The sequence below is a fragment of the Leptonotus elevatus genome, chromosome 1 (assembly GCF_054856555.1).
Source record: "Leptonotus elevatus isolate MCC_2025b chromosome 1, RoL_Lele_1.0, whole genome shotgun sequence".
Classification (NCBI taxonomy): Eukaryota; Metazoa; Chordata; class Actinopteri; order Syngnathiformes; family Syngnathidae; genus Leptonotus; species Leptonotus elevatus.
Genome location: NC_141239.1, coordinates 28,905,024 through 28,927,121, shown reverse-complemented (window position 1 = coordinate 28,927,121; position 22,098 = coordinate 28,905,024). Strand labels below are relative to the sequence as shown.

Here is a 22,098-nt window from a genome sequence, read left to right as displayed (position 1 = left end):
GGAAACCTTGCATCTCCAAAAATCTATTTTCAGTAAACTTGACTTGAGTCGTGAATATTGCATCATCTTCATCAAAGAGAACAGGCCATTTTCAGCACTTCAGATTGGTCAATCGTTTGTAAAAATAAGACCCACGTGGGGACTAACTATAGTACTGATTTGTGGAAAACATACCGGTAAATTGACCACGCCTGGGCATACGAGGTTTCGTCCTGATGCCAGCTTTATGCTTTATTTTTAGCTTGCTTATTGTATGTGTGTAATTGTGCTTATGAACATGAACACACAAGCAGCGCGTGTCACATGTTGATGACATGTCTGTTATGCAGTTGGTTGGATGAGATTCCGCCACTGAAAAACACTGATGTCTGCTAAAGTAAAAAATAAAAAAATGCAGAGGGATTTTTTTTTTTAAACTTGTTGCTTTATTAGTTTTACAGTAGTCACTCATACATCATAGCTGCCTTGAGTTGCTCTTTTGCTTTTTTTTCTAACAACTTCCCCCCGCCCCGCATCTTTTCATCAACACAATGCAAGAGTTATGGACAAAGTATATATATATATATATATATATATATATATATATATATATATATATAACTAAATAAAAGAAAAGAAAAAAATGCCCCTTTTCACAAGGATAACATGTTTTGGCACAGGAGGATGAAGGTCCTGATGTTCCAGTGCATTCAAAAACATCCAGAAATACAAATTACGTCGATTCGGCACAGTTATATCTAATAAGATAAGAGCTAGAAACACCTTTGTCCAAACAGATTTCATCGCCTTACTTGTTGCCGGGGAACTTGAATGCTGACCTGCACGAGATGGAAAAAGTGGAACTTGAAAAACAAAACACGCGAGTTAACTAGCGAACATAATGGCACGACACGGTTAATTTAACGGGAAGCCAAACCTGCTAGCACATGACCGTGGGGATTTTTAGATGATGGACCGAGATAATTCCTAAACTGAAAATCCCTTTGCAGTGATTTGGGAGTAGGGAATGAACACCTCCAAAATTAACATAAATTTGTATAGAGGAATACATTGTTGACTCTAGGGCTGAAATGATTAATCGTTTTCATATAGTGGACTATATAGTTGAGTGATCCACTTGATGGCACAAAATGGCTAACAGGAAGGGATCCCTGCTAGCCTAGCATCCCGTTTGCTAGCATCCCGCCAGCGCTGCTAGCAAGTAAAATAAGGAACGATTTGACAGGCCACTGCTCAGCAGCCACAATTTGTCACAGTTTTGTCCGACCAACAGTCAAAGACTTGCGTAAACAATATTACATTAAAAAAAAGACGCTTATTTCAACTTTTGGTAAGCTTTTCGTTTACGTCCATTGATCCTTCCGGCTTTTGATCGCCGATCTGTAGCATACAGTCCAAACACTAGCTGAGGACCCCCGCTCGGCTAACATGCTAATGAGCTAGCAAATCTCAGATTGACTTTTGTTGACCAATTCATAGCGCGGAAAGCCACGGCTGATTTGTTGCTTACACTGTTAGCTTGCTGCTATTCAAGTTGAAAATAGTGAAGTTTGCGCGGAATGGCGAGTTGCCAAAACCTAGAGGAATTTTTCAGAAAACCACGTGGATCCTGAGCCCGGCAACTGCCAGGTGAACAGCCGCTAGTTAGCCTTGTTCAGTTGGAAATAGGAAACTTTCACATTCTCTGCCAAAACGCTTTGTTTTACTTTTCCTCAACTACTGTTGCTAACATGCAAAAGCAGCACAGCCAATCTTTGTGCTAAGCTAGCTATGCTAACAAACCATCACACTCCACACTATCATTAACGGAGGACATTTCCTTAAAGGGGAACTAAACCCATTTTTTTCTCCCAACAATACATTGTATGTGCCAGCACCAAACAGAATACTCTGATTAATATTGTCATTGTGGAATAAGAATTAAACAATAAGTCAACGTATGGAGGCAGCCATGTTCGAAATCATCCGCAGACTGGAAATGACGTTGAAACTACCATAGCACGTTGCAATGTGAGTAGCAATGTGACAAGATTTCCCCAAAGTGGCAGTCTGTCAAAAGGGCGGTTGGGATGTTCACAACAACCCGAGCAAGAACGTAGCAAGAATTTAGGAAACCACATTAAAAGTGTAGTTTCTGGTGGTGGGATCTTTTTTGGAAACGTTTTTGTCTGATTCAGCCGGTCCAAAAATGCCTTGAACTTGATCATTTCTTAACATAGCTCTTAAATCCTTTCATTTAACTCGGAGAAGCCCTTCTCCGATTAGCTGGCAAGTTTCGTTTCAGTTCAAAATATCCACCAATAAGCTAGTACAGCCGGGCTGAAATTACGACTGGTTCTCCAAGTCGACGCATCAAAAGGACTGATGCTTAAAACAGTGACAACTAAAATAGCGCAAAATGGAACACTATACTTACAAATTGTAGTGGAATTAGGTCCCATAGTACTTTCATTCTGGAAAGATGTGTTCAAAAAGTGTGCACATTCATGCTCGCCTATTAAACTTCCTTTGAATAGGAGGCCGCTGGGTGCCAACCGGCCACTCGCTGAATAAATATCAGTTAATATTAACCAAATATTAGAATAAATATTTCATATATTTGAGTAAAAAAAATCTTCAGATAAATAAGATAGCATCTTTGGTTTAGTTCCCCTTTAAATGTCTTGACACCACAGCAAAACTAGCTTAGCATCCGCAGCATTAGGACTTAGCCTAGTTAGCATCAGTAGCGTATGACTTAGCTTAGCATAGCACAAGTACGTGTTGAAGACGGAAGACTTCCTGCAGTTGTGCTGACCAGCAGGTGATTGGGTGTTGGGCCAAAGCCGTAGAAACCAAAATGTCACACGTTTATGGACGCCATGTTGTCTCTAGTCATGGCATTGCGGTAAACCCTACAATATTCAGCAAATATTAATGCAACAAAATCTAGAATCATTACTTAAAATACTTAAAAGATATGATTGCTTTTAATTGATTTCGGTGTCAAAAATGATATTTCTTGGTAACGGGGGTGCTAGCCTGGGTGAAAAAATTTTTATCGTATTGGGCGCCTATTTCTTTTATAGTGCACTCAGTGGCAGTGATGGTAACTTCAGATTACTGTAACATCAACAGCTTTCAGTGGAAAAGATCGGTTCAGTATGGCACATACATTGGAATCCAATCAATCGTGTTTCAACATTATGTTAAGTCAGGGGACAAGATGGCGCCCGCGCACGTTACTTGATTTCTACAGCTTTGGGTCAGGGCTTGTGAAAGTGAGTGTCTCTTGGGGTGTGCGCGCTCGTTTACATGAAACTACAGGTATATACACACACACACATACATACATTTGTACAGAGAACAAATATGTACATGCTCAGAGGTATGCCAACACACTTCCTTTCTTCTCCACCTCACCTGTAGTGCCCTCAAATGTCCCGTAATGCCCCGCAGGGCACCTAAGCATTTAGCTGTTCTTTAGCAGCGTCCTGTCTTCAGTCTGACAGGAGGTGGAAGCAGCGAGCGTGGCGTTGGCGGAAGAGGAGGAGGATCCAGACGAGGAAGAAGATGAGGACGAAGACGGCTGCGCAGGGAAGCAAAGGAGTTGTCCGGCTTCGGTGGGAAGCAGCGAGCACGAGCGAAGGTCCACCGTCTGTAGGGACGGACAACGGCGCAAAAGCGGGACGCTCTGCTCAGTCACCTTCACGCAACCTAACACACACACAAAATGGTTACACACTCAACATGTTTATTTGTTTATATAGTTAGGATTGCAAAAAATGAGTGTTTTAATAATCGATTCATTTGTAACAATGGATGAGTCGACGAAAAAAAAAAGTGGAAGGTGAGTGTCTTGTGTACCTGCCAGGTTGAGGTGCGTGAGGGTGTGTCTGAGCGGAGAGGCGGGTGCAGCCAGCGTGGCGACGCTGTGGTCCGACACGTTGGTGCAGTGGCTGAGGTCCAGCTTGGCCAGACGTGGCACGAAGCGCACAAGCAGGCGGGACGCCGCATCAGTCAGGTCCAGCCCGGACAGCCGCAGCTCCGTCACGTTGTGGAAGCGACCCACTCGCGGCTCTGTGCCGCTGCCGCAGCCCCGCGCTAGAATTACAGAAGAGAGGGACTGTTCAACCACCAAAATGGAGTCAAGAATGAGCAAATGATTCACTTATCAGTCCCTATGCCAAAATAACTAGAGAAGAGATTTTGATCTAGTGTACCAAGATAGAAGCCTTGTTGGGCTAATTATTGCACGTTATTGTTTTCATGGCGATGCAGTGTGTCGTAGCCGGCTAAAAAAAACAAAACACCAGAGCTAGCGCGCCAAAGACAGGCAAATCCTTGCCGTCTAACTCCATGTATCCATCATTAGGTGTTCGTTTGCACATAATCTTATTGCAAGAGTTGTACTAAACGACTGGTCTTTTATTTGAACATGTGTTGGGTGTGCATGCTCTTTTTCGTTTAAGCGGCTTCTTGGGGTGGGCATTCGGCAGACAGTAACTCGGCTGCACTTAAAAATGCCTTTGTGCTCAAAATTTCATCTTGCGTGCGTATAATTGGGGTACAAATCAGTGTAGCAAATAATCACAAAATGCATATTGAAAAATGCATTTTGTATCAATATCAATCACGTACCTATTGTGATACTTATCGATACTGAATCATCGTCCAGCTCTAGTTTCACCATCATTAATATTGCACAAAATAAAATCATATTCATGTTGGTGAAACATCATTTGAACGCGTGCAACCAATGCCCATACAGAAGATACTTTTTGAAATGTAAAGACTCTGCTCGCTCTCTGTGGGGGGAGGAAGCAAATCTATTGACGTGACCCCAGAGAACTTCGTTAACGTGAGACTAACCAAAATTATCCACAGCACAAGAAAGAAAAAGGGAAGAGAGGTAACACATTACCAGAAGTACTGAGTGGAGAGTTTTATATCTTGTCACAAATCAATCACCTTTGGGGGGTGGCATCGATTATGTGCGGAAATTCACCACCGGGCGCCGCCGGTATGCTCACCTGTCCTGCTGTCAGGGGGCAGGGCCAGCAGCTCCCTCAGGTGAGTGTCCTTCAAGTCGTCCACGCCACTCAAGTCCAACATGCGCAAGCACGACCGCACGCCCTGACACAACGCCGACACCGCGGGCCACGCCACGCCCGCCACCGTCAACTCTGCCAGACCTGGAGTGCGCACACATGAATGTCACACACTAGCACACACACATGTATGTTGTGCCCAGTCACATGTATGTTACACACACTGGATGTCAAACACACTAACAAAAAGTTTGGACAGACTTTGTAGACCAGTGGTCGCCAACATGGTGCCCATGGGCCTGTTCTAAAAATATCTCACCAATGATGGGAAATTGTAATTTTCTAGCAATGAATTATGTTTCCTAATTGTGATAAATCATTAACATGATCAATGTCTTGTCACCAATGAAAATCATTAACTATTAATAACTCACTTTCAAAAAGGTTGGGAACGCCTGTTCAAGACTCCACTTTTGACTGGTAGGTTTTAGACTGTATGACATACACTGTATGGACGGCGGGAAGTGTATATGGGGGCAGAAGCCGGAGACGGGAAGTGCAGATGTGAGGAAGTACGATGCAGGAAGCGTGAGATAGGAAAAGCTAGTGTGCTAGCGAGAGAGGACGGACGGACCTGGCAGGCGGCTAATGAGCCAGAGGAGCTGCTTCTTGGAGATGTTGGTGTGTCCCAGGTTGAGCGAGACGGGCTGTCTGCGAATGATTCCGCTGAGCATGGGCGGCGTGATGGAGCGCTGTCGGCTCAGGTCTATCCGACTCCAAAGGCGCTTGTCGCAACACCTGCGTCGCCACAGCAACCACAAGGCGTTACTTATGACTTTGAAGGGCTATATGAAGAGTGCAGTGATTGCCAAACAACGCAGGAAACGATCCAATTTCACGTCACTGTTCTGAAACGATTAGTTATTAACTCTAAATAATGCAACTTTATCACTGTCTATGGCAGTGACATGACAAAAATACACTTTTACCAGATTTACCAGATGGCAGGAAGTACAATTATGAACGAGTGCATCCACTGGACCTTTTTTGGTGATGTGCAATGAGATTTTTGCAACGTAGACTAGATTTGTGTTTATTTTATCTCGGTAGATGAGAAATATATTTCTCATGATCAAATATTTGTTAGGTAAAAACATGTTCTCTTCGGCCCTATGTAGTTCATCAGCATTTTTTGAGTGCATTTGTCCTGATAGTTGGGTCCGAAACGGGTTGGGGTCATAACTAAGTGTGCACAATATTTCCAATGTGTGGGCAAAGTCAACATCTCCAAAAGTCTTGATTCCGTGAACCGTGAACAGAAAGTAACCAAACAATGACGACTACAAAGGTAGTGGCCATAAATAAACAAACCTGTACTATGAACGGCTGTTTTTTGAGTAAGTGGTTTACCCGGACAGTAAGAAGTAATTTTCTCACATTCTTTTAGACGATATTGCCACCTCCGGTTCATTCACAAACATCGGACGTATGTGCGGATGAGTAGTGAACATGAAGAATACATCACAGCAAATAAAAAGATCGCACGGTTTCTTTTGAGCCGGGCTGAAACAGCTTTTAACAGCAGAGTTACCAGACCAACTTTCTTTCGTTCACAAGGAAGTGGGTGTGGCATGCCAGGCTACACTGGACTGGACTGGTTTTTATATAGCGCCAACTATATACGCGTCCCCTGGTCGATGGTACCCCAGAAATTTCCTCTGCCACACCAGCAAGCAATGACAACTCTGACGAAAGCTTTAGCACAAACTGTCAGCCAGGTAAGACAACTTCTCTTTATACAAAAAATGTCTCTGAACAACTTGCCCTAAAATATACGGTTCAAAGAAATGCATCAAATTTTTTGCATTTCAATATAAAGACTAACTACACTTGCAATTTTTCCAAATCTGACCCAAACCTCTTAGTATGTAGTTATTAATCGGATGTCTGGATGCTCAGGTGACGCTCATTTGACGGTACGTCATCAAAAGGTGGCAAACGTTCATTGCCAAAACAGACATGCGGCAAAAGCAACGACGGACGAGGGGCCAGTAAAGAGTGACATTTGGTTTTGGAATGCTAACAACTCCATCAAAAGATCAGACTGAATAACAAACCTCAATTGGGCATCATAACCTGCAGTGTAAATATAGCCTTAGGCCTCTTTGGGTTGAAATTTCAGGCTGAGCCTATTGTGCACTATAACCTTTCCGAGTAAACTTAATTTGACTTTCTGTAGAATTTTGAAAGCACGTCCAACATTTCACTGTCAGTACTTTTTGCACAACTTGATGCTGATCTATTAATGGATCAAGAAATGTGAATAGACATGCTTGCTTTGTTGTCATTTTGATCTATTCCAATTTGGTTTGGCTTGACAAAAGGATTATAGCACCCCTGCTAATCGCAACGAAACTCCATTCGGATTTGGCCTGTATATTCCGAGTGAGGTGTTTATATGGAGTAATGTATTTTCGTTTCATCCTACGATGTGTACATATGTCCAAAGCCAGTCCCATATTTATCTCTACAGGGGTGCAATATGATTCAAGGATTTTAAAAGTGTAACACTTTCCCTTCGATTCAGTGTGACTGATTCGCTTCGATATTCAGTTCAGTTGGAAAGGGTATGATGTAATGAGTTTCTTGTCATTTGACATGCATATGAATGAACATGTCAGTACTGAAAAATGCGCCATTTTATCTCTCTAATAAAATAATTGAATATGTTACGATATATTTTAAAGTGGAATCATTCAATTCCATTCAGTGCACTCCCATCTTTTAAATAAAAACTGATTTTCCGATTCAAATCGTTTCTTACACCCAAAATAGAAATGCTTTTTAAAATCTGATTCATCGAAAAAAATTACTGGCAGATTACACAGTAATAAGTTAGTTGCAGCCTGAGAATTTTGCAACTGAGCTCTTTGTTGTCCTTGTGCAAAAAGTACAAAACATTCTGATGTTGGACCTTTCAAAGTTTACACAAGGTCAAACGGTCAAATTCAATTAATTGCATTTTGGGGTTTTCCTGAACCATCACCCCAAAAAGTCCCAATATTGGCAACTTTTGATGAGGTTGGTAAGTAGTGTGATCGGACGGACAGACGGCGAGACTGACCAGCGGCTCCACGTGCGACACACCCGCATGCACAGGCACAGCTCGCGCTGGGTGAGGAAGGTGAAAACCCGCAGCCACGCGTCGCGAGTCATCACGTGGGCGCGGCCTGAGTCCAGCGGCAGGCAGCTGGGCTCGGGGCAGGCGGGCGGCGGCTTCACCAGGTGACGCTCCATTTGGATGGGACGCGGTGGCGACGGCACTGCGGGGGGGCTGCGCTTCATCACATGCGAACGCCCTGCCGCCCCCGAGCAGGGTGAGGCCGCTGTGGTCGATACCAGCGGGCCGCAACCTCCGCCTCGCCCCCCATTGGAGGTGGGGGTGGAGTTCCTCTGCCGAGTCTTGTTGCCTTTGGTCGTGCCCCCGCCCACCCCGCCATGTCTGTGAATGGTAAGCAGGCTGCTGGCGTTCTCCTTCTCGACACGAGCACGTCCGTTGCGCGCCTCTTGCGCGTTGCTGCGTTGCGAGGACGGAGCCATCTGATTAGACGAAAGCGGCGAGGGTGGCGGGAGGGAGGAGTTTTTTGCAACTCTGTCCGAAAGTGGCGGCTCAGCCTCGTCCTCGTCCATCATGGCAGCTTTTCTCCCGCGTGGTGCCAAGGCTCCTCCTTCCCCTCCGTCTCCTCTCCGCCTCACCTTGTCTTCCACCCGCTCTTCCTCCAGCTCCTCGTCCTCGTCCTCAGACTCTTCGCTGGCGCTGAAGCCCAACTCCGCCAGACGCCGATCCCTCTCGCTGCGACTCCTGTCCGGCCGTCCCGGGCCGCTGTTGCCATGGGTGACAGAGGGAGCCAGCGGCGCAGGCGATGAGGGCGAGGAGGCTCCGCCCCCGCGCAGCGAGTCGTCCGAGTCTGACTCCGAGTCCGACTCAGAGCTGGAGGACGACGATGACGACGAGTCAGGCCGGCGCTCCAGCAGGCACATCCTCTTGAAGCGTTCCAGTTTTTCCCTGTGGTGCGAGCGCTGATCTGCGCTTGATGCCCCGCCTCCTCCTCCGTCGCCCATCGCTGACGAGGAGGAGGCATAGCCCAGAGGAGGCCCTCCAGCTGAAGAGGTGGGGCCGTTGGACTCTGCTCCTTCCTGTTTGGGCTTCTAAAAGCAGGAAGCAAGCATTGCACGTCAGAATTAGTGCAAAAGAACCACAACACAAGAAAACTTTTGTTTACCTTTTTGAGACGTTTCTCGTGCGCACCCTTCATCTGAAAGAAAATACACTTTTAGTGTGGATCTGATGAAGTGACCTACAGTTTTAAGATCTCAGATTTCTTCACTACAGTGGTCATTAACCTGGTTTGATCATACCCAAAGGGTTTGGCGAGTCAGTTAAAGGAGTTCGCCAGGGGTCAAGAAAGTATGTGTGTGTGCACACGCGTCCATAAACGCCTTTTCGCACTGCACTTAGAGTTAGAGCACAGCGAGCCATCAGTGAACCATATTTCGTGCCTGTGCTGTGAGGACGGAGCGTCCAGCGACACTCAAGGTTGGTGTTTTCAGTGTTGGCAGATTGATATCAGAATGCTCACAGCAATAGGGGGGGGAAACAGCGGAAAAAGTATCCGCGCTAATTTGTGGTAGGCCGCTCAGAAACCAAATGTGGGCGAGTTTGCAATGGAATACAGTTGTTCCCGCGGCCCACCCTGTGGTGAACACTAAGAGAACCTCATGTGGCATGAAAAAGGTCTCAAACTTTAGAAAAACAATGCTCAACCTTTTGGTGTCACCAAGTCATACAGAAAGAAAGCTTTTGAAATATTCATACTGTTAGTTACAATGTGAATCTATGATAGCGACCAATTATTCTTGAGGATGGTGGACAAAAACAAAAGGAGCAGTCTTTTGTTGGGAAAAGGATTAAGAGAGTGCTGCTTGCAAAGGTCAGAGGCAACAGCAAAAGTTCAATTGCTGTCACAGTTAATGTGAAATTCATGATTTGTTGCTTTTGATTTTAAACTCAGTGATTTTGTGTGAAATTGATGTGGTTTATTTTGTGCACTGATCAAATATATTAATGTATTGAATGAGAAAAATTCCATTTTATGTTCATAATGACAAAGGTTGTTCAGTAAATGTGCGTCTGAAACTTGTGGGCTTCCCCTACACTCACATGCACCTTTGTATAAATGTGTCCTGCAATTTGCTGGGGACCAGTCCAAGGTGTACCCCGCCTCTCGCCAAAAGTCCTCTGGGAGAGGCGCAATCTCACCCGCAACCCTAGAAAATGGATGGATGGATGAACTTGATCATAGTCACTCCAAGTCATATAAGTGACTAATGTGCAGATCAGCTCCTCTCGGTTTGCGGCCATAGTGTTAGTGAAAGCAGCACTTATCACTACAGAAGAAAATAACAAATGGATGCGGGAGGCGCACGGCGCCACCTTACCTTCTTCTTGGGCCCGCCGTCCGAGGGCAGCGTCTCCTTCCTCCTCTTGTGGCCGCCGTCCGGCCTGAGCGCCTCCTTCTTGGGAGGCGGCTCGTCAGTCAGCTTCCAGCGGCCCAGCTCGCCGTTGTCCAGACGCCGCTTGGCCAAAATGTCCGCCTGCTCCTGCAGCCACCGACAAGAGCAGGGTGAGAGTGGCAGGTGACCCAGCTGTGATCATGACTCCCAAAATGCTACATCATTGCCGCTGAATACCAGCCACATTTGTGTGACATCAGGTGCACCGAAGACAATCGTCCAATTTCATCTAATTGCTCCCCCAAAAAATTATAACCAATAATGCATCTTTGCTCATAATCTCAGCGCTGTATAGTGTCTGGCAGAACAATTCAATGCAGTGAAATGAAAATTATAATAGCATAAAAACCAACAAAAAAATTCCCTGGCTGGATCACTTACGGACTTTGCCAAATTTGTGTACGTGTGAGCTCTGTGATTCCTTGGAGGGGAAGTAAACCCAAAAACTTTCGTGCAATATAAATCAAGTAGCAAAATACACTCGTTTTTATCCATCTTAGGGGGCAGCCATTTTGCCACTTGCTGTCGACTGAAAATGGCATCACAGTTGCTCGGGACTCAGGTAATGATGATTAATTAGTAATTACGGTTCAGCTTACAAACGTCACGTGACCAAACTCAGAAAACAGGTGCGCCGTGATTGGTTATTACATGAGCCCGGAGCAACCGTGATGCCATTTCAATACAAATCTGAATGCCGTGTTTACACTAGTGTGTGTGAATAGAACATATTATTGTAAATAATTTTTGGGGGTTGACTTCCCCTTTTAAACAACTGTGGATGTCCCGGGACAAAGATGGAGCCAGTCACTCACCTTGCTGGTTTTTCCCTCCTTGTGGCACTTGGGACACTCCCAGCAGTTGGGAATCTCGTCATTGATGATACCCTCCGCTTTGCCCATCTGCCACCAACAAAGCACACGCACGCGCATCAAGCAGACTCCTTGTAGATGTCTGCCGGAAACCACAAGTGAGGGTGGGACCCACCTTGAGACAACGCGGGTGTATGATTTCGTTGCAGATGGTACATTCCATCAGGCTCAGGCTGAACTTGTCCTCGTCGCCCTCCACCGTGTCCTCCTTTCCTGCCTCGCCGCACGCCAGGCACACCGCCGTGTGTGGTAGCACGGGCTGCGCACAGAGGTCAAAGGGTGGCACCCTTAGCGTCAGTGACATCCCCCCCGCTCGTCCGAAGCACGTCAATATAGTGATTTCTTGAGATATGCCTGAACAGACTTGCGACTTTCTCCAGACACGAGCAAACCATTGGTGTAAAAAAGTCGTTATTTTTGTTGTCTTTCTTTGATTTTGCTTTCCTTTACATGAGGAAAGATCATTTCCCATCTCAGGGCACCTCTAAGCAGCGAAGCCCTGTTTAGGGTACTTTTGATGTCTCCCACATGCTTTCAACACGGTTTAAGTTCTTCCAAGGTAATTCTGAAAGTATTCTGCACCTCTTTTTATTCTCAATCTTACAAAGCTCTCCAAAATAAAGTGTGCTTGCTTCAAGCTGTTTGTCACTCCCAGCTGACACAAATCAAAAGACAATAGGAACTTGGAAGTTTGCATTTTTTGTTTTAAACTACAGCGCACGAGTCACATCAACCTATCAATAGACAGATGGCCCCGACCGACAAGGTGTCAATCATTTATCGTGCAGTCTCACGCACACCGCCGCTGCCTGGTGCCGACCTGCTAGCTTGGCGAAATGAGACACACTGATTGTGTCCGAGTAACTGGGATCTGTTCTAAAAATAGCTCACCACTGATGGGACACCGACTTGCTAAGAAGAATTAAAAAGAGTAGAAACTTTTTCTTTAACTTATCATGATACACATTTCTTAATTTACCAAATATTCTATATGTGATGCGTTTTCACAAAATCAGGTTTAAGTCTCAGAAAATATTTTTTTTTTATATTCATATATCGGAATTCTACACACTTCCCTTTCAAATGTTATATAATATGTGGTGGTACCTGAAAAATGGTCAAAGTTAAAGCTATTTCAATGTTGGCATGTTGAAATCCCTAATTTTGAGAAAAACGCGTTTTTGGCGCATACTTCTTTTAAATGTCTATACTAATTATAGATGTCAGCGAAATTGGCCCAGAATTATGATTTTTCCCTCAATCCCAAAACAACTTTGAAGAGCTTACAATTCATCTCCTAAGGCATCATCTGCCAAAGTTTGCTTGACGCATTGTTGCAACTTGTGCGTGTACGGGTTTTTTTTATTTTCTTTTTTTTACCGCAATGGGAAACTTGATTTAATAAGAATTTTGTGTCAAATAAAAGATGATTTGCAATTTGTTGTGGCTGTGACCATACTGTTATTAATGTTGATTAAATAATAGATATTCTATGTCAAATGTATTTGGCCACATATAAGTATGATTTGACACTTTTTTTTTTTGCATTAAACTAATACATAAGGAACACTTAGCCGTGTCCAGTATTACAAGTCAATATGCTAATCTGTGCATTAGGAGGCAGGGAGCTTTGGAAAGACCATCATGATGACGCAATCATCTTTTCACCTTCAAGTATATTTCAAATCTCATATTTGATTTTAATTCCATCCATAGAGTGGAAATGATGTACCATGAGCCAGACAGACGCTTCATTTGTGACGCGTTGATGATGTGCCGTTAACCGGCATGTCATCCTTTCATAGACATCTCATAAAAATCACAGCATTGAAGAACATAACATTGTTTACATTAGATGACTACATTTCATCATTCATACAGCTTCATTCATGATTAATCATTTCATTCCACTTCAACCCGGCTCACTGTAATGTGCATGTAAGAGCATTTAATTCCCTTGTGATTGTTTGGCGACATATTTTGCTTTAGTGCACGAATACATTAAATTAAAAGGAGAAATAGGCTTGTTAAAGAAAGATCACACAACTGAAGATAATCTCTATGTCTGGATTACAAACATACACCAGCATGATGACATTCGCTCTGCTCTATATAAAGTAAGCCTGCTGTCGACACAGGTATAGTGGCATACATACATGCGTCTTCTATTGGACTACACCATCACATTATAATGTATTTTACATTTTATTGGGTGCTATGTCCGTTTATATAAATCATTTGTGAAGTAATGTTAGAGGCAAAAAAAAAAATCTGCGATTCGCTTTAGAGCAGGTGCCAGGGATGTGCTAGCTAGCAGCGCGGCGAGTACGCCCTAGTTACAATGTACATAGCTTACTAATTGCTCATTTTTATAAACTTAAACTACAATTTTAACTTTTCTGCTGCTGGGAAACGAAAATAGAGACCTTAAGGATGTTATTTTTGGAGAACGCTCAAAATTGACATTTTTGTCATTTACGCAAAACTAATCTCCGCGACATACGCCTGATTTTGTGAAAACACATCACATAATTTGATTGAAAGTGGAATATATTGTGTTGAATGAAAGAAAGAGCTGTTTATACTACAAAAAAGGACAAAAATAGCAGAATAATGAATTTTATGAGGTAATTACTATTGAAAATGGGGGTATAAAAATCCGCGTTAGATTGAATCTGCAATAAGTGAATTCCAAAATATCGAGGGACCACTGTAGATTAAATTATGTTTACAAAGGAAAACCAGCGATTAAGTGAAGCTGCAATAACAGAACTTCAAAGTAGCGAGGGAACACAGGATTGTTATAGTAACACTTGATTAAGAAATAAGTCATTATCGATATGTCGATATCAGCTCAGCTAGGTACTCATCACCCTCGAACATCAAAAACTTCATCTGCCAATCAAAGGCTTCAGCTCCATTACAGTAAGTGTGTGTTTGTGTGCCAGTGTGTGTGCTAAGTCTTCTTCATTTGCAGAGCCAGTTGCCATGGAAACGCAGCATCATTGCCTGTTGGCCTACAGCTTGCAATCCATGCTATTTGAAGAATCTGTGCGCGCATGTAATGAAGTCACCATGTGAACACCAGGCTGTCTTTGTGTATACTTTGCTGACACGTTGGCACATTTGCTTTGCATCAAAATCAGAGGTGTCAGACTGGTTTTCCCCAAAAATGGCACGGCAATAGTCACAATTAGAGGGATGCACTGACATGAACAGTTTGGCCAAAACCGAAAACGAAAAACACTTTGCCGAAAACCGAAATGCCCCCAAAAAATGATGCCAATTTTTTTTACTATCATTGCATTTATTGTAATTAATTAAACTAACATTTTATTATAAAAATATGTATTTAGCACTGGCATTTTAACAAAGCACAATATAAATTGAATGCGTCCACACCGCAGACATGTTGGCAAATGGTACATTAAGCACCAATGATCTGTATATAACTGGATAGCTGCTAGTCCAAGACTTTTGAAGCTGCGAGGCCGCCATTTTACCACTCCCAAGAAACGTTTCTCACACCTTAACACTGAAAATTATCATAATGTGAAAACTACAAGAATTAGGCCATTTTTTATAACTTTGGCTCCATCAGAAGAGCCAATCGAGAAAGAGGGAGTAAAAGAGTGAGAGGAAGAGAAAAAGAGGAAGTGAAAAAAATAGGGACAGAATCCGAGAGGGGGAGAGAGCGAGAGAGAGAGAGAGAGAGAGAGAGAGAGGGAGGGAGGGAGAGAGAGGATGGGAGGGAGGGAGGATTGGGAGGGAGAAGGAGCAAGAGAGCACAAGAGTGAGAGGAAGAGGAAGAGCAAAAGAAAGAAAACAAGTGAGAGCGGGACAGTGTTTGAGTGAGAGAAAGAAAGAATATGAGATTACGAGAGAGAGAAAGCCTAAGAGAAACTGGGAATATGATAGATTAAGAGAGTTGAGAGTGGGAGTCTGAGAAAGAGAGTAAAATGGAAAGAGAGAGGGAGCGAGAAACGTTTGAGAGAGCGAGAGGGAGTGAAAGAGAAAGAGAAAGAGCGAGAGAGATAAAGAGATGCATCAGGAGAGACCGCAAGAGAGAAAGGGAGAGAAAATGGGTGAGTGAACAAGAGAATGAACGAGAGCGAGAGAGGACAGAGAGCGGCAGTGCAAGAGTGGCTTTAATTGGTGCAAGCTTTTTTGCGCTCGCTGGCCAGAAGCTGAGCTGCAGTGTGTTTGTTTGCAGCTTTGGCTCGTTGCGTCTTCCGCCCACGTTTGTGGGCTCCGCAGGATTTGTTGCTTTTAGTACCTTCCCGTTGGCATGTGGAATGTGGCGTGTATCTCACCGCTGTGCACTGCCTGAGCAGGCAGGACTGCTTCATGCGTCCGGGCCCGCCGAACTTCTTCATGTCCTTGCAGAAGTGACACTCGCCGCACTCGGTGCGGGTGCACGCCTGGCAGCGGCGGCACCGCGTCCTCCTGCGCCTCGCCCCCCCGCCCAGTGCCTTACTGCCCGACATCCCACAACAAGTCAGCTGCAACGACAACAACAAAAATGCATCAGTACGCTCACCACCTTGGTGCGATTTCCTTAAAGAACCCCGGAAGATGCTCCGGCACAAATCAATTTGCCATTGATGACTGATGTACAGGACAAAAATGTAATAGGGGCAAGTCACGCCGTTCACAACATCACGCTCATTTTTCACGTGGCAACTCGGAAAACCCCTCGGAATTTCGTCCCGTATGAGATGTTTACTATTTTGAACTGAAACTTGTCAGCCAATCAGAGAATCCCCGAATAAGACCAAACAAAAGGGTCAAAGAGGTATGTTAAGAAATAAAGTTATACTGTTCTTTAGAGCTGCAATTAATTATTTTAATATTAATCTGTCAATAATTTTCTGATTAATCCAATATTTTTTTATTTTCTACCTCTTCTTCAAAAACGAGCCATTATTTCAAATTGATGGTGCAGAAAATGCACCAATTGATGACAATTCCGTTCCTGGTTTGGCCTGAAAATTGAATAACAAAATTTGGCAAAAAGGCCCATCATTGTTTTCCAAATTAAATTAAGATGTTTACAACTGCCTTATTCGAACAAACACAATCAGTCTGCTTTCATTAAGGACTACTGAAATCGTTGAACATTTACGGTTGAGGGGCGACAAATTTAGAAGATTGCATTATGTACTCAGGTTGAAGTGGCAATTCCAACCAGATGCAGCATTTGGGACATCAGTCGAAATGCTCTAAAACACCTGCCAATGTGGGGAACTTTGCACTGACAACGGCAGCCAGTTCAGTTAAATTACACTCCAATTAAAACAATGAAGACAGAATTTGATTCTCTGGTTTGGGCTGATTCCTTCCATTTCAAATTATATTAATGAACACACTGACTTATTTCTGGAATGACAGATATGAAGATCAAAAACCGAAATATCACTGTTTGATCTTACAGGACAATTTGAATGATTTCAAAGCTTGTTCCCGTGCTTTCATGTGAAGATGCTAACATTGCTACTAGTGAACACCGAGTCACGTGATCAATGGACATCACAAAGCAACCTGCTAATAGTTAGCACGCATCAGGAGGGCAAGCAACACTTGAAGGCTGCGAACTGCAAACACAAACACACACCTCCGTGAATGGAGAACATGGGCTAACAGGCTAACCACATAGCAGTCTTGATTCAGAGGGCTCGGGCGCGCACGCGCGCACGGCCGTTGTTGTCACTTACCTCTGCCTATCAGCTCGCATGCTCGTGGCTCGCACATTAGCAACAAGATTAGCCGTCCAGCCAGCTAGCCGTGTTAGCTCGTCGTCAGTCCGTCCGTCAGCTTCCTTGTTTGGTGCCGATGAGCCGTCCGCCGCCGACTCACGCGAACCCCATGCTGCCGTTCACAGCCGTAGCCCCCAGCTGGCTCCTGGTCAGCTAGCCCCGCTGAGTCGATGGGTTATCAATAAGATATTCAATCGATATTGATGAGGAGGCAAAGGGCGCAGTGCTGCTGCTGCTGCGAGACAAGCCCATTCACCCCCCTCCTTCTCTTGCTCTCGTCGCAGCGTGCGTGCGCGCTCTACTTCCCAGGCTTGATCACCGCACGTGCGCGTTGATATCCCTCCGCAGGAAGTAGTCCCAATAGGCCGTCTCCCCTTCCGCAATCCGCAGCGCGCACTTTTGTTTTACGTTTTGTCCCAACCCAATCTTTATTACGGATTGAACAAACTTTTTGTTGGAAAGTGAAAGTACACAGGAAGCGGGAATGACATCCAATATACATTAAAACATACAGAACAAATGAAAGAATAACTCACAAAAAAACATACCGGCGTCATGAGTAACAATACTTTTTTTTAAAGGACATTTAAAATGGGAGCACATTTTTAAGGTTTTGATAAAGTTTTAATAGGTTTCCCTCATCTTACGGCCTCGCGTTTATCGTTTATCTGTTGTGTGTTGTGACGCGCACGTTTTTGTGAGCGTACCATTACACTCTCACAATATGACGTCACACAGGTGACCGAGGGCGCACGCGCGCTCCACGGAACGGCCAATCACCTATTCAAAAATAAATAAATAAATAAGCAATGAATGCCGTACGCCTTACTGATGTGACGTCACATGACCAAATGCATTACGGGACTTGAAGTTGTCGCTACTATAAAAAGATTCGATTCACAAGAGTCACAGTGGACACACAATAGACACACTTGAATTGAATTAAATGTATTTTACGAAATAAGCCGTGGCGTAAAGTCAAGTAAAAGTTGTATTAGAGAAACAAGTATAATTTGTATCAAAACAACCCCGAACCCCACCGACCCCTCTCTCGCTAGCAGTTAGCATGTAGCCACTCGGGTAGCAGGCTAGGCTAGGCTAGCGGCGTGTAATTGGTTGACGTGCGCCGGTAGGGTCGGCTCGTCCATCAACATTCGGGTGCTGTTCGGACGGAACACACTCCCCAGCGAGGCAGCGGCGCGGACTCGGCGAACACGGATCGGAGGCGTCGTTGTGCGTCTCATCCCGCGAGTGAAGATGATTAAGCTCTTTTCCCTGAAGCAGCAGAAGAAAGACGAGGAATCTGCTGGAGGAAACCGAACTGGAGCCGGCGGTAAAAAAGCCAGCGCGGCCCAGCTGCGAATACAGAAAGGTGCGCTCCTTCACCACCGCATAAACTCACACATTTATACTCCTCTATGTGTATTTATGCGTATGTACATGTACGTTGACCTGTTTGGATTGGATGAAACACAACTGCGAGCTCGTCACTGCTCCCAAGCCAAGAATACACTCCGCTAGAAGCTAGACACAGAGGCCAACTGCTAGCGAGCTGACTCGTGCTAGCCCAGTCTCTCCTTGTGTTCTCATTAAACTAGCAACACTCTCAAACACACAACATATTTCACGGCTGGCTAGTTGTTTAGCAGCCTTACACCGGCTAGCTCTCAGTAGTGCGTCCTTTGTGCTCAACTGTTAGCATACATGTGTGCTGCTCTATTAGCATCCTGACGTCATGACACCTGCAGGGGTCACGTGAGCAGGCCACACCTGCCAGGTTTTGGGGCACCAGCTCAAGTCCTAGTAACATCACTTCCTGTGTTTACAGGCTAAATAGTTAGCAAAACTGGCATCTCACCTGTGTCTGGTGGCTAATGTTTTATTTTAAAAGGCATGTTTCATGTATCTATATGTTAATACCACTAGTTTGAAGCTGCTAAAGACAGTAAGTGTTTTATTTTGAAAATGAGTTTCAGACACCAACAAATTAACAAAAATGTAACATTTTGTAAGGGTCAGTTTCAGACACTGATGAGTTGACAGGAAGTGTTTTATTTTGAAAATGTGTATTTCCGACATAGAATACTTGAACCTAACAAAGACAGGACGTGTTTTATTTTGACAATGGCCGTTTCTCAATCTGAAGAATGCAGAGTATGGTCTTGCGAACTCGCTGATGAGGGTCTTCTTAAGAACGTTCTTCCAAAGAATGCCATTCTGTGAATTGGAACGTGTGCGTACCTGTTAATTTCCCTGCCGACTCTGAGATGTTTCTGTGACCGTAGCACAAAATGCATCTTGGGATGTTTTCCTTGCCAAGCCTTAACAAGTACCTAACCAGTGCATCCTTAGTTTTAGCTAGCTCACAAGAACATCCGTGTATTCCGTGCATTCTTGGTTAATTCATATTTTCAATTGGAACAGTACTCGAGCCGCAACTGATGACATTTCACGAGATCACAAGGATGTAAGAACGGAAAGAATGCCAATTGAGAAGAGGCTGAAGTCTGTTTCAAACATCGGGTTAAACCTGCTAAAAACAGGACGCATTTTGTTTTGAAATGTGTGCTTCAGACACTATTAAGTTTAAGCTGCCAAAGACAGGGAGTGTTTTATTTTCTGTTTCAGACATCAATGAGTTGAACCTGCCAAAGACATGTGAGATCAACTTCCCTGACGACGACGACCTCCTCAACTTCAGACTCATTATCTCGCCTGACGAGGTCTGTGCATGTGTTTGTGTATGTCTGCTTGTGCGTGCCCGCATGTGCACGAGTTGAAAGGTGATGGTTGTTTTTTTCTTTTCTTGGCCTATTAGGGTTTTTACAAAGGAGGAAAGTTTGTCTTCAGCTTTAAGGTCAGACCCAACTTTTCTTCTCATCATCATGACAACATTGTTGTTTATTTCTGTGCAACATGTGTGAGTGTGACTATGTGTGTTGCAGGTAGGCCAGGGTTACCCTCATGACCCCCCTAAGGTGAAGTGTGAGACGATGGTGTACCACCCCAACATCGATCTGGAAGGAAATGTCTGCCTCAACATTTTACGGTGACCTCACTTCCTGTTTGCTGAGTCACATAGCGTGCTTGTGTGTGTTTGAGTGTTTTAACGTGTGTGAATGTTTGTGTGTGTTTTTACAGGGAGGACTGGAAGCCCGTGCTGACAATAAACTCCATCATCTACGGCCTACAGTATCTTTTTCTAGTGAGTGACTGGCTACTTCCTGCTTGTTGGAGTCATGTGACCGCTGACATCATCATGACATGATTTGCCTATGTTTCAGGAGCCCAACCCCGAGGACCCCCTTAATAAGGAGGCAGCCGAGGTCCTGCAGACAAACCGCCGCCTGTTCGAGCAGAACGTCCATCGCACGCTGCGCGGTGGCTACATAGGCTCCACCTACTTCGAGAGGTGTCTGAAATAGCTCCGCCCCTGCCTGCAGGAAGCAACCAAGGACATTTTCGGAGGTCCCAGCCCCGCCCCCTTCTCACATTTTTTTCCCATGACTCAGCGTTCATCATTCACGCCCACCCTTGGGGGTGGGGGGGTGGTTACTAACGGGTTTATTGGGCGGGGACCCTGAATGTTGATGGCATCACAAACGCTTTGACTTTTTCATTTGGCAGGAGGCCACGCCCCCTCCCGCCGCAAACTCCAAACAGCGCCCATGCCCCCGCAGGGGGTGGTTGTCAGGCGTGGGGCGGTAGGGGGGAGCCGGATGAGTTTTGAGTTTGCTGTGGGGGCGGGGTTACGGCGGCGGTGGGCAGATCCAGTGCTGAAAAAAGGTGGGGCTTCTGGGTTGACATGTACATGAAGACTGCAATGATTGACGTGAATAAAATATCAACTTGAACGATCAATCTACTGATCACTTTTGGAATCTTTGCTGCTGCTGATGGCAGGCGTCACTCAGTTGTTTGGATTTGGGAGCACTAGGGGCGTGCCGATACATGGATCGCCATAATAAGATAACTGTATGCAAATGTTGAAAAACACAAGTGCTGCTCGCCGCTGTTGGAAGGAAAGTGAAAGTTCCGAACGTTATGACTTTTATGAATAGGAAAATGGAAAGGGCCTGGCCAAAACCTGTGCAACAGCACCTCCCGTGTTTCCCGGCTGAGTTGTTGGGATAGGCTCCAGTAACACCTGCAACCCTCGTGAGGATAAGCGGTTCGGGAAATGGATGGCTTTGTATTCTACACAGAGAATTCAAATTGTTCTAAAGTTATGCTTTTGACAGAGTACATGTTTTAAACTCAAGGAACAGAAGGTAAGTGCTAATCTTGATTAAGTTGTGGATACGAGCAGATTTTGTTGTATGGGTCGCTGCTACAGGCACTCATTTATGCTGTTAAATCATTTGCTGAGTTGACATACATAAAAGGTGAAGGGTTACTTTTTAATGAATGGGTACGGACAAATACACTTAGTTTAAAGGGATACTTGACTTATTGAGCCCTTTTCAACAGTAAGAAGATATTTTGTCTATAATTAATGCGATAACGTCATTATTTTTCACGAACAATTAATACCTTTAAAAACTAATTTTGCCACTTGCTGTCGACTAAAGATGACATCACCTGTGCTGAGCAAACAGATAACGGCCAATCATGGCTGAGTTTGGTGACCAAACCCAGAAAACAGGTGAGCTCGTGATTGGTTATTATCTATTTCCTCAGCACAAGCAGGTGATGTCATCCTAAAAAACAAAATATGAACTTTTTACTGCTGTAAATGGCTCAATGAGTCATGTATCCCTTTAAAAGTATGTAACAGACATAAAGTGTGTGTGAGAGAGAGGGGAGGGGGGGGATAAGATGGAATGGAATAGTGAGGTGCCTTAGATGGCCTATAGCCCTCGTTCA

General features: G+C 44.5%; 2 protein-coding genes across 2 annotated transcripts; one reads left to right on the top strand and one right to left on the bottom strand.

Annotated features, from left to right (window-relative positions):
• Positions 1-440: 440 nt before the first annotated feature.
• Positions 441-17,566, bottom strand: fbxl19 (F-box and leucine rich repeat protein 19). Its single transcript, XM_086089684.1, has 11 exons — positions 17,191-17,566; positions 15,790-15,978; positions 11,592-11,735; positions 11,420-11,506; positions 10,530-10,691; positions 9,314-9,346; positions 8,155-9,239; positions 5,665-5,828; positions 5,013-5,174; positions 3,847-4,083; positions 441-3,696 (listed from the first exon to the last, which is right to left on the bottom strand). The coding sequence occupies exons 2-11, from the start codon at positions 15,961-15,963 to the stop codon at positions 3,452-3,454; spliced, it is 2,493 nt and encodes an 830-aa protein (XP_085945810.1). The 5' UTR covers positions 15,964-15,978; positions 17,191-17,566; the 3' UTR covers positions 441-3,451.
• Positions 17,567-18,130: 564 nt separating this feature from the next.
• ube2m (ubiquitin conjugating enzyme E2 M) lies at positions 18,131-21,093 on the top strand. The gene is made up of 6 exons (XM_086089697.1): positions 18,131-18,604; positions 19,861-19,955; positions 20,051-20,089; positions 20,178-20,281; positions 20,374-20,437; positions 20,517-21,093. The coding sequence occupies exons 1-6, from the start codon at positions 18,490-18,492 to the stop codon at positions 20,655-20,657; spliced, it is 558 nt and encodes a 185-aa protein (XP_085945823.1). The 5' UTR covers positions 18,131-18,489; the 3' UTR covers positions 20,658-21,093.
• The last annotated feature ends 1,005 nt before the right edge of the window (positions 21,094-22,098 follow it).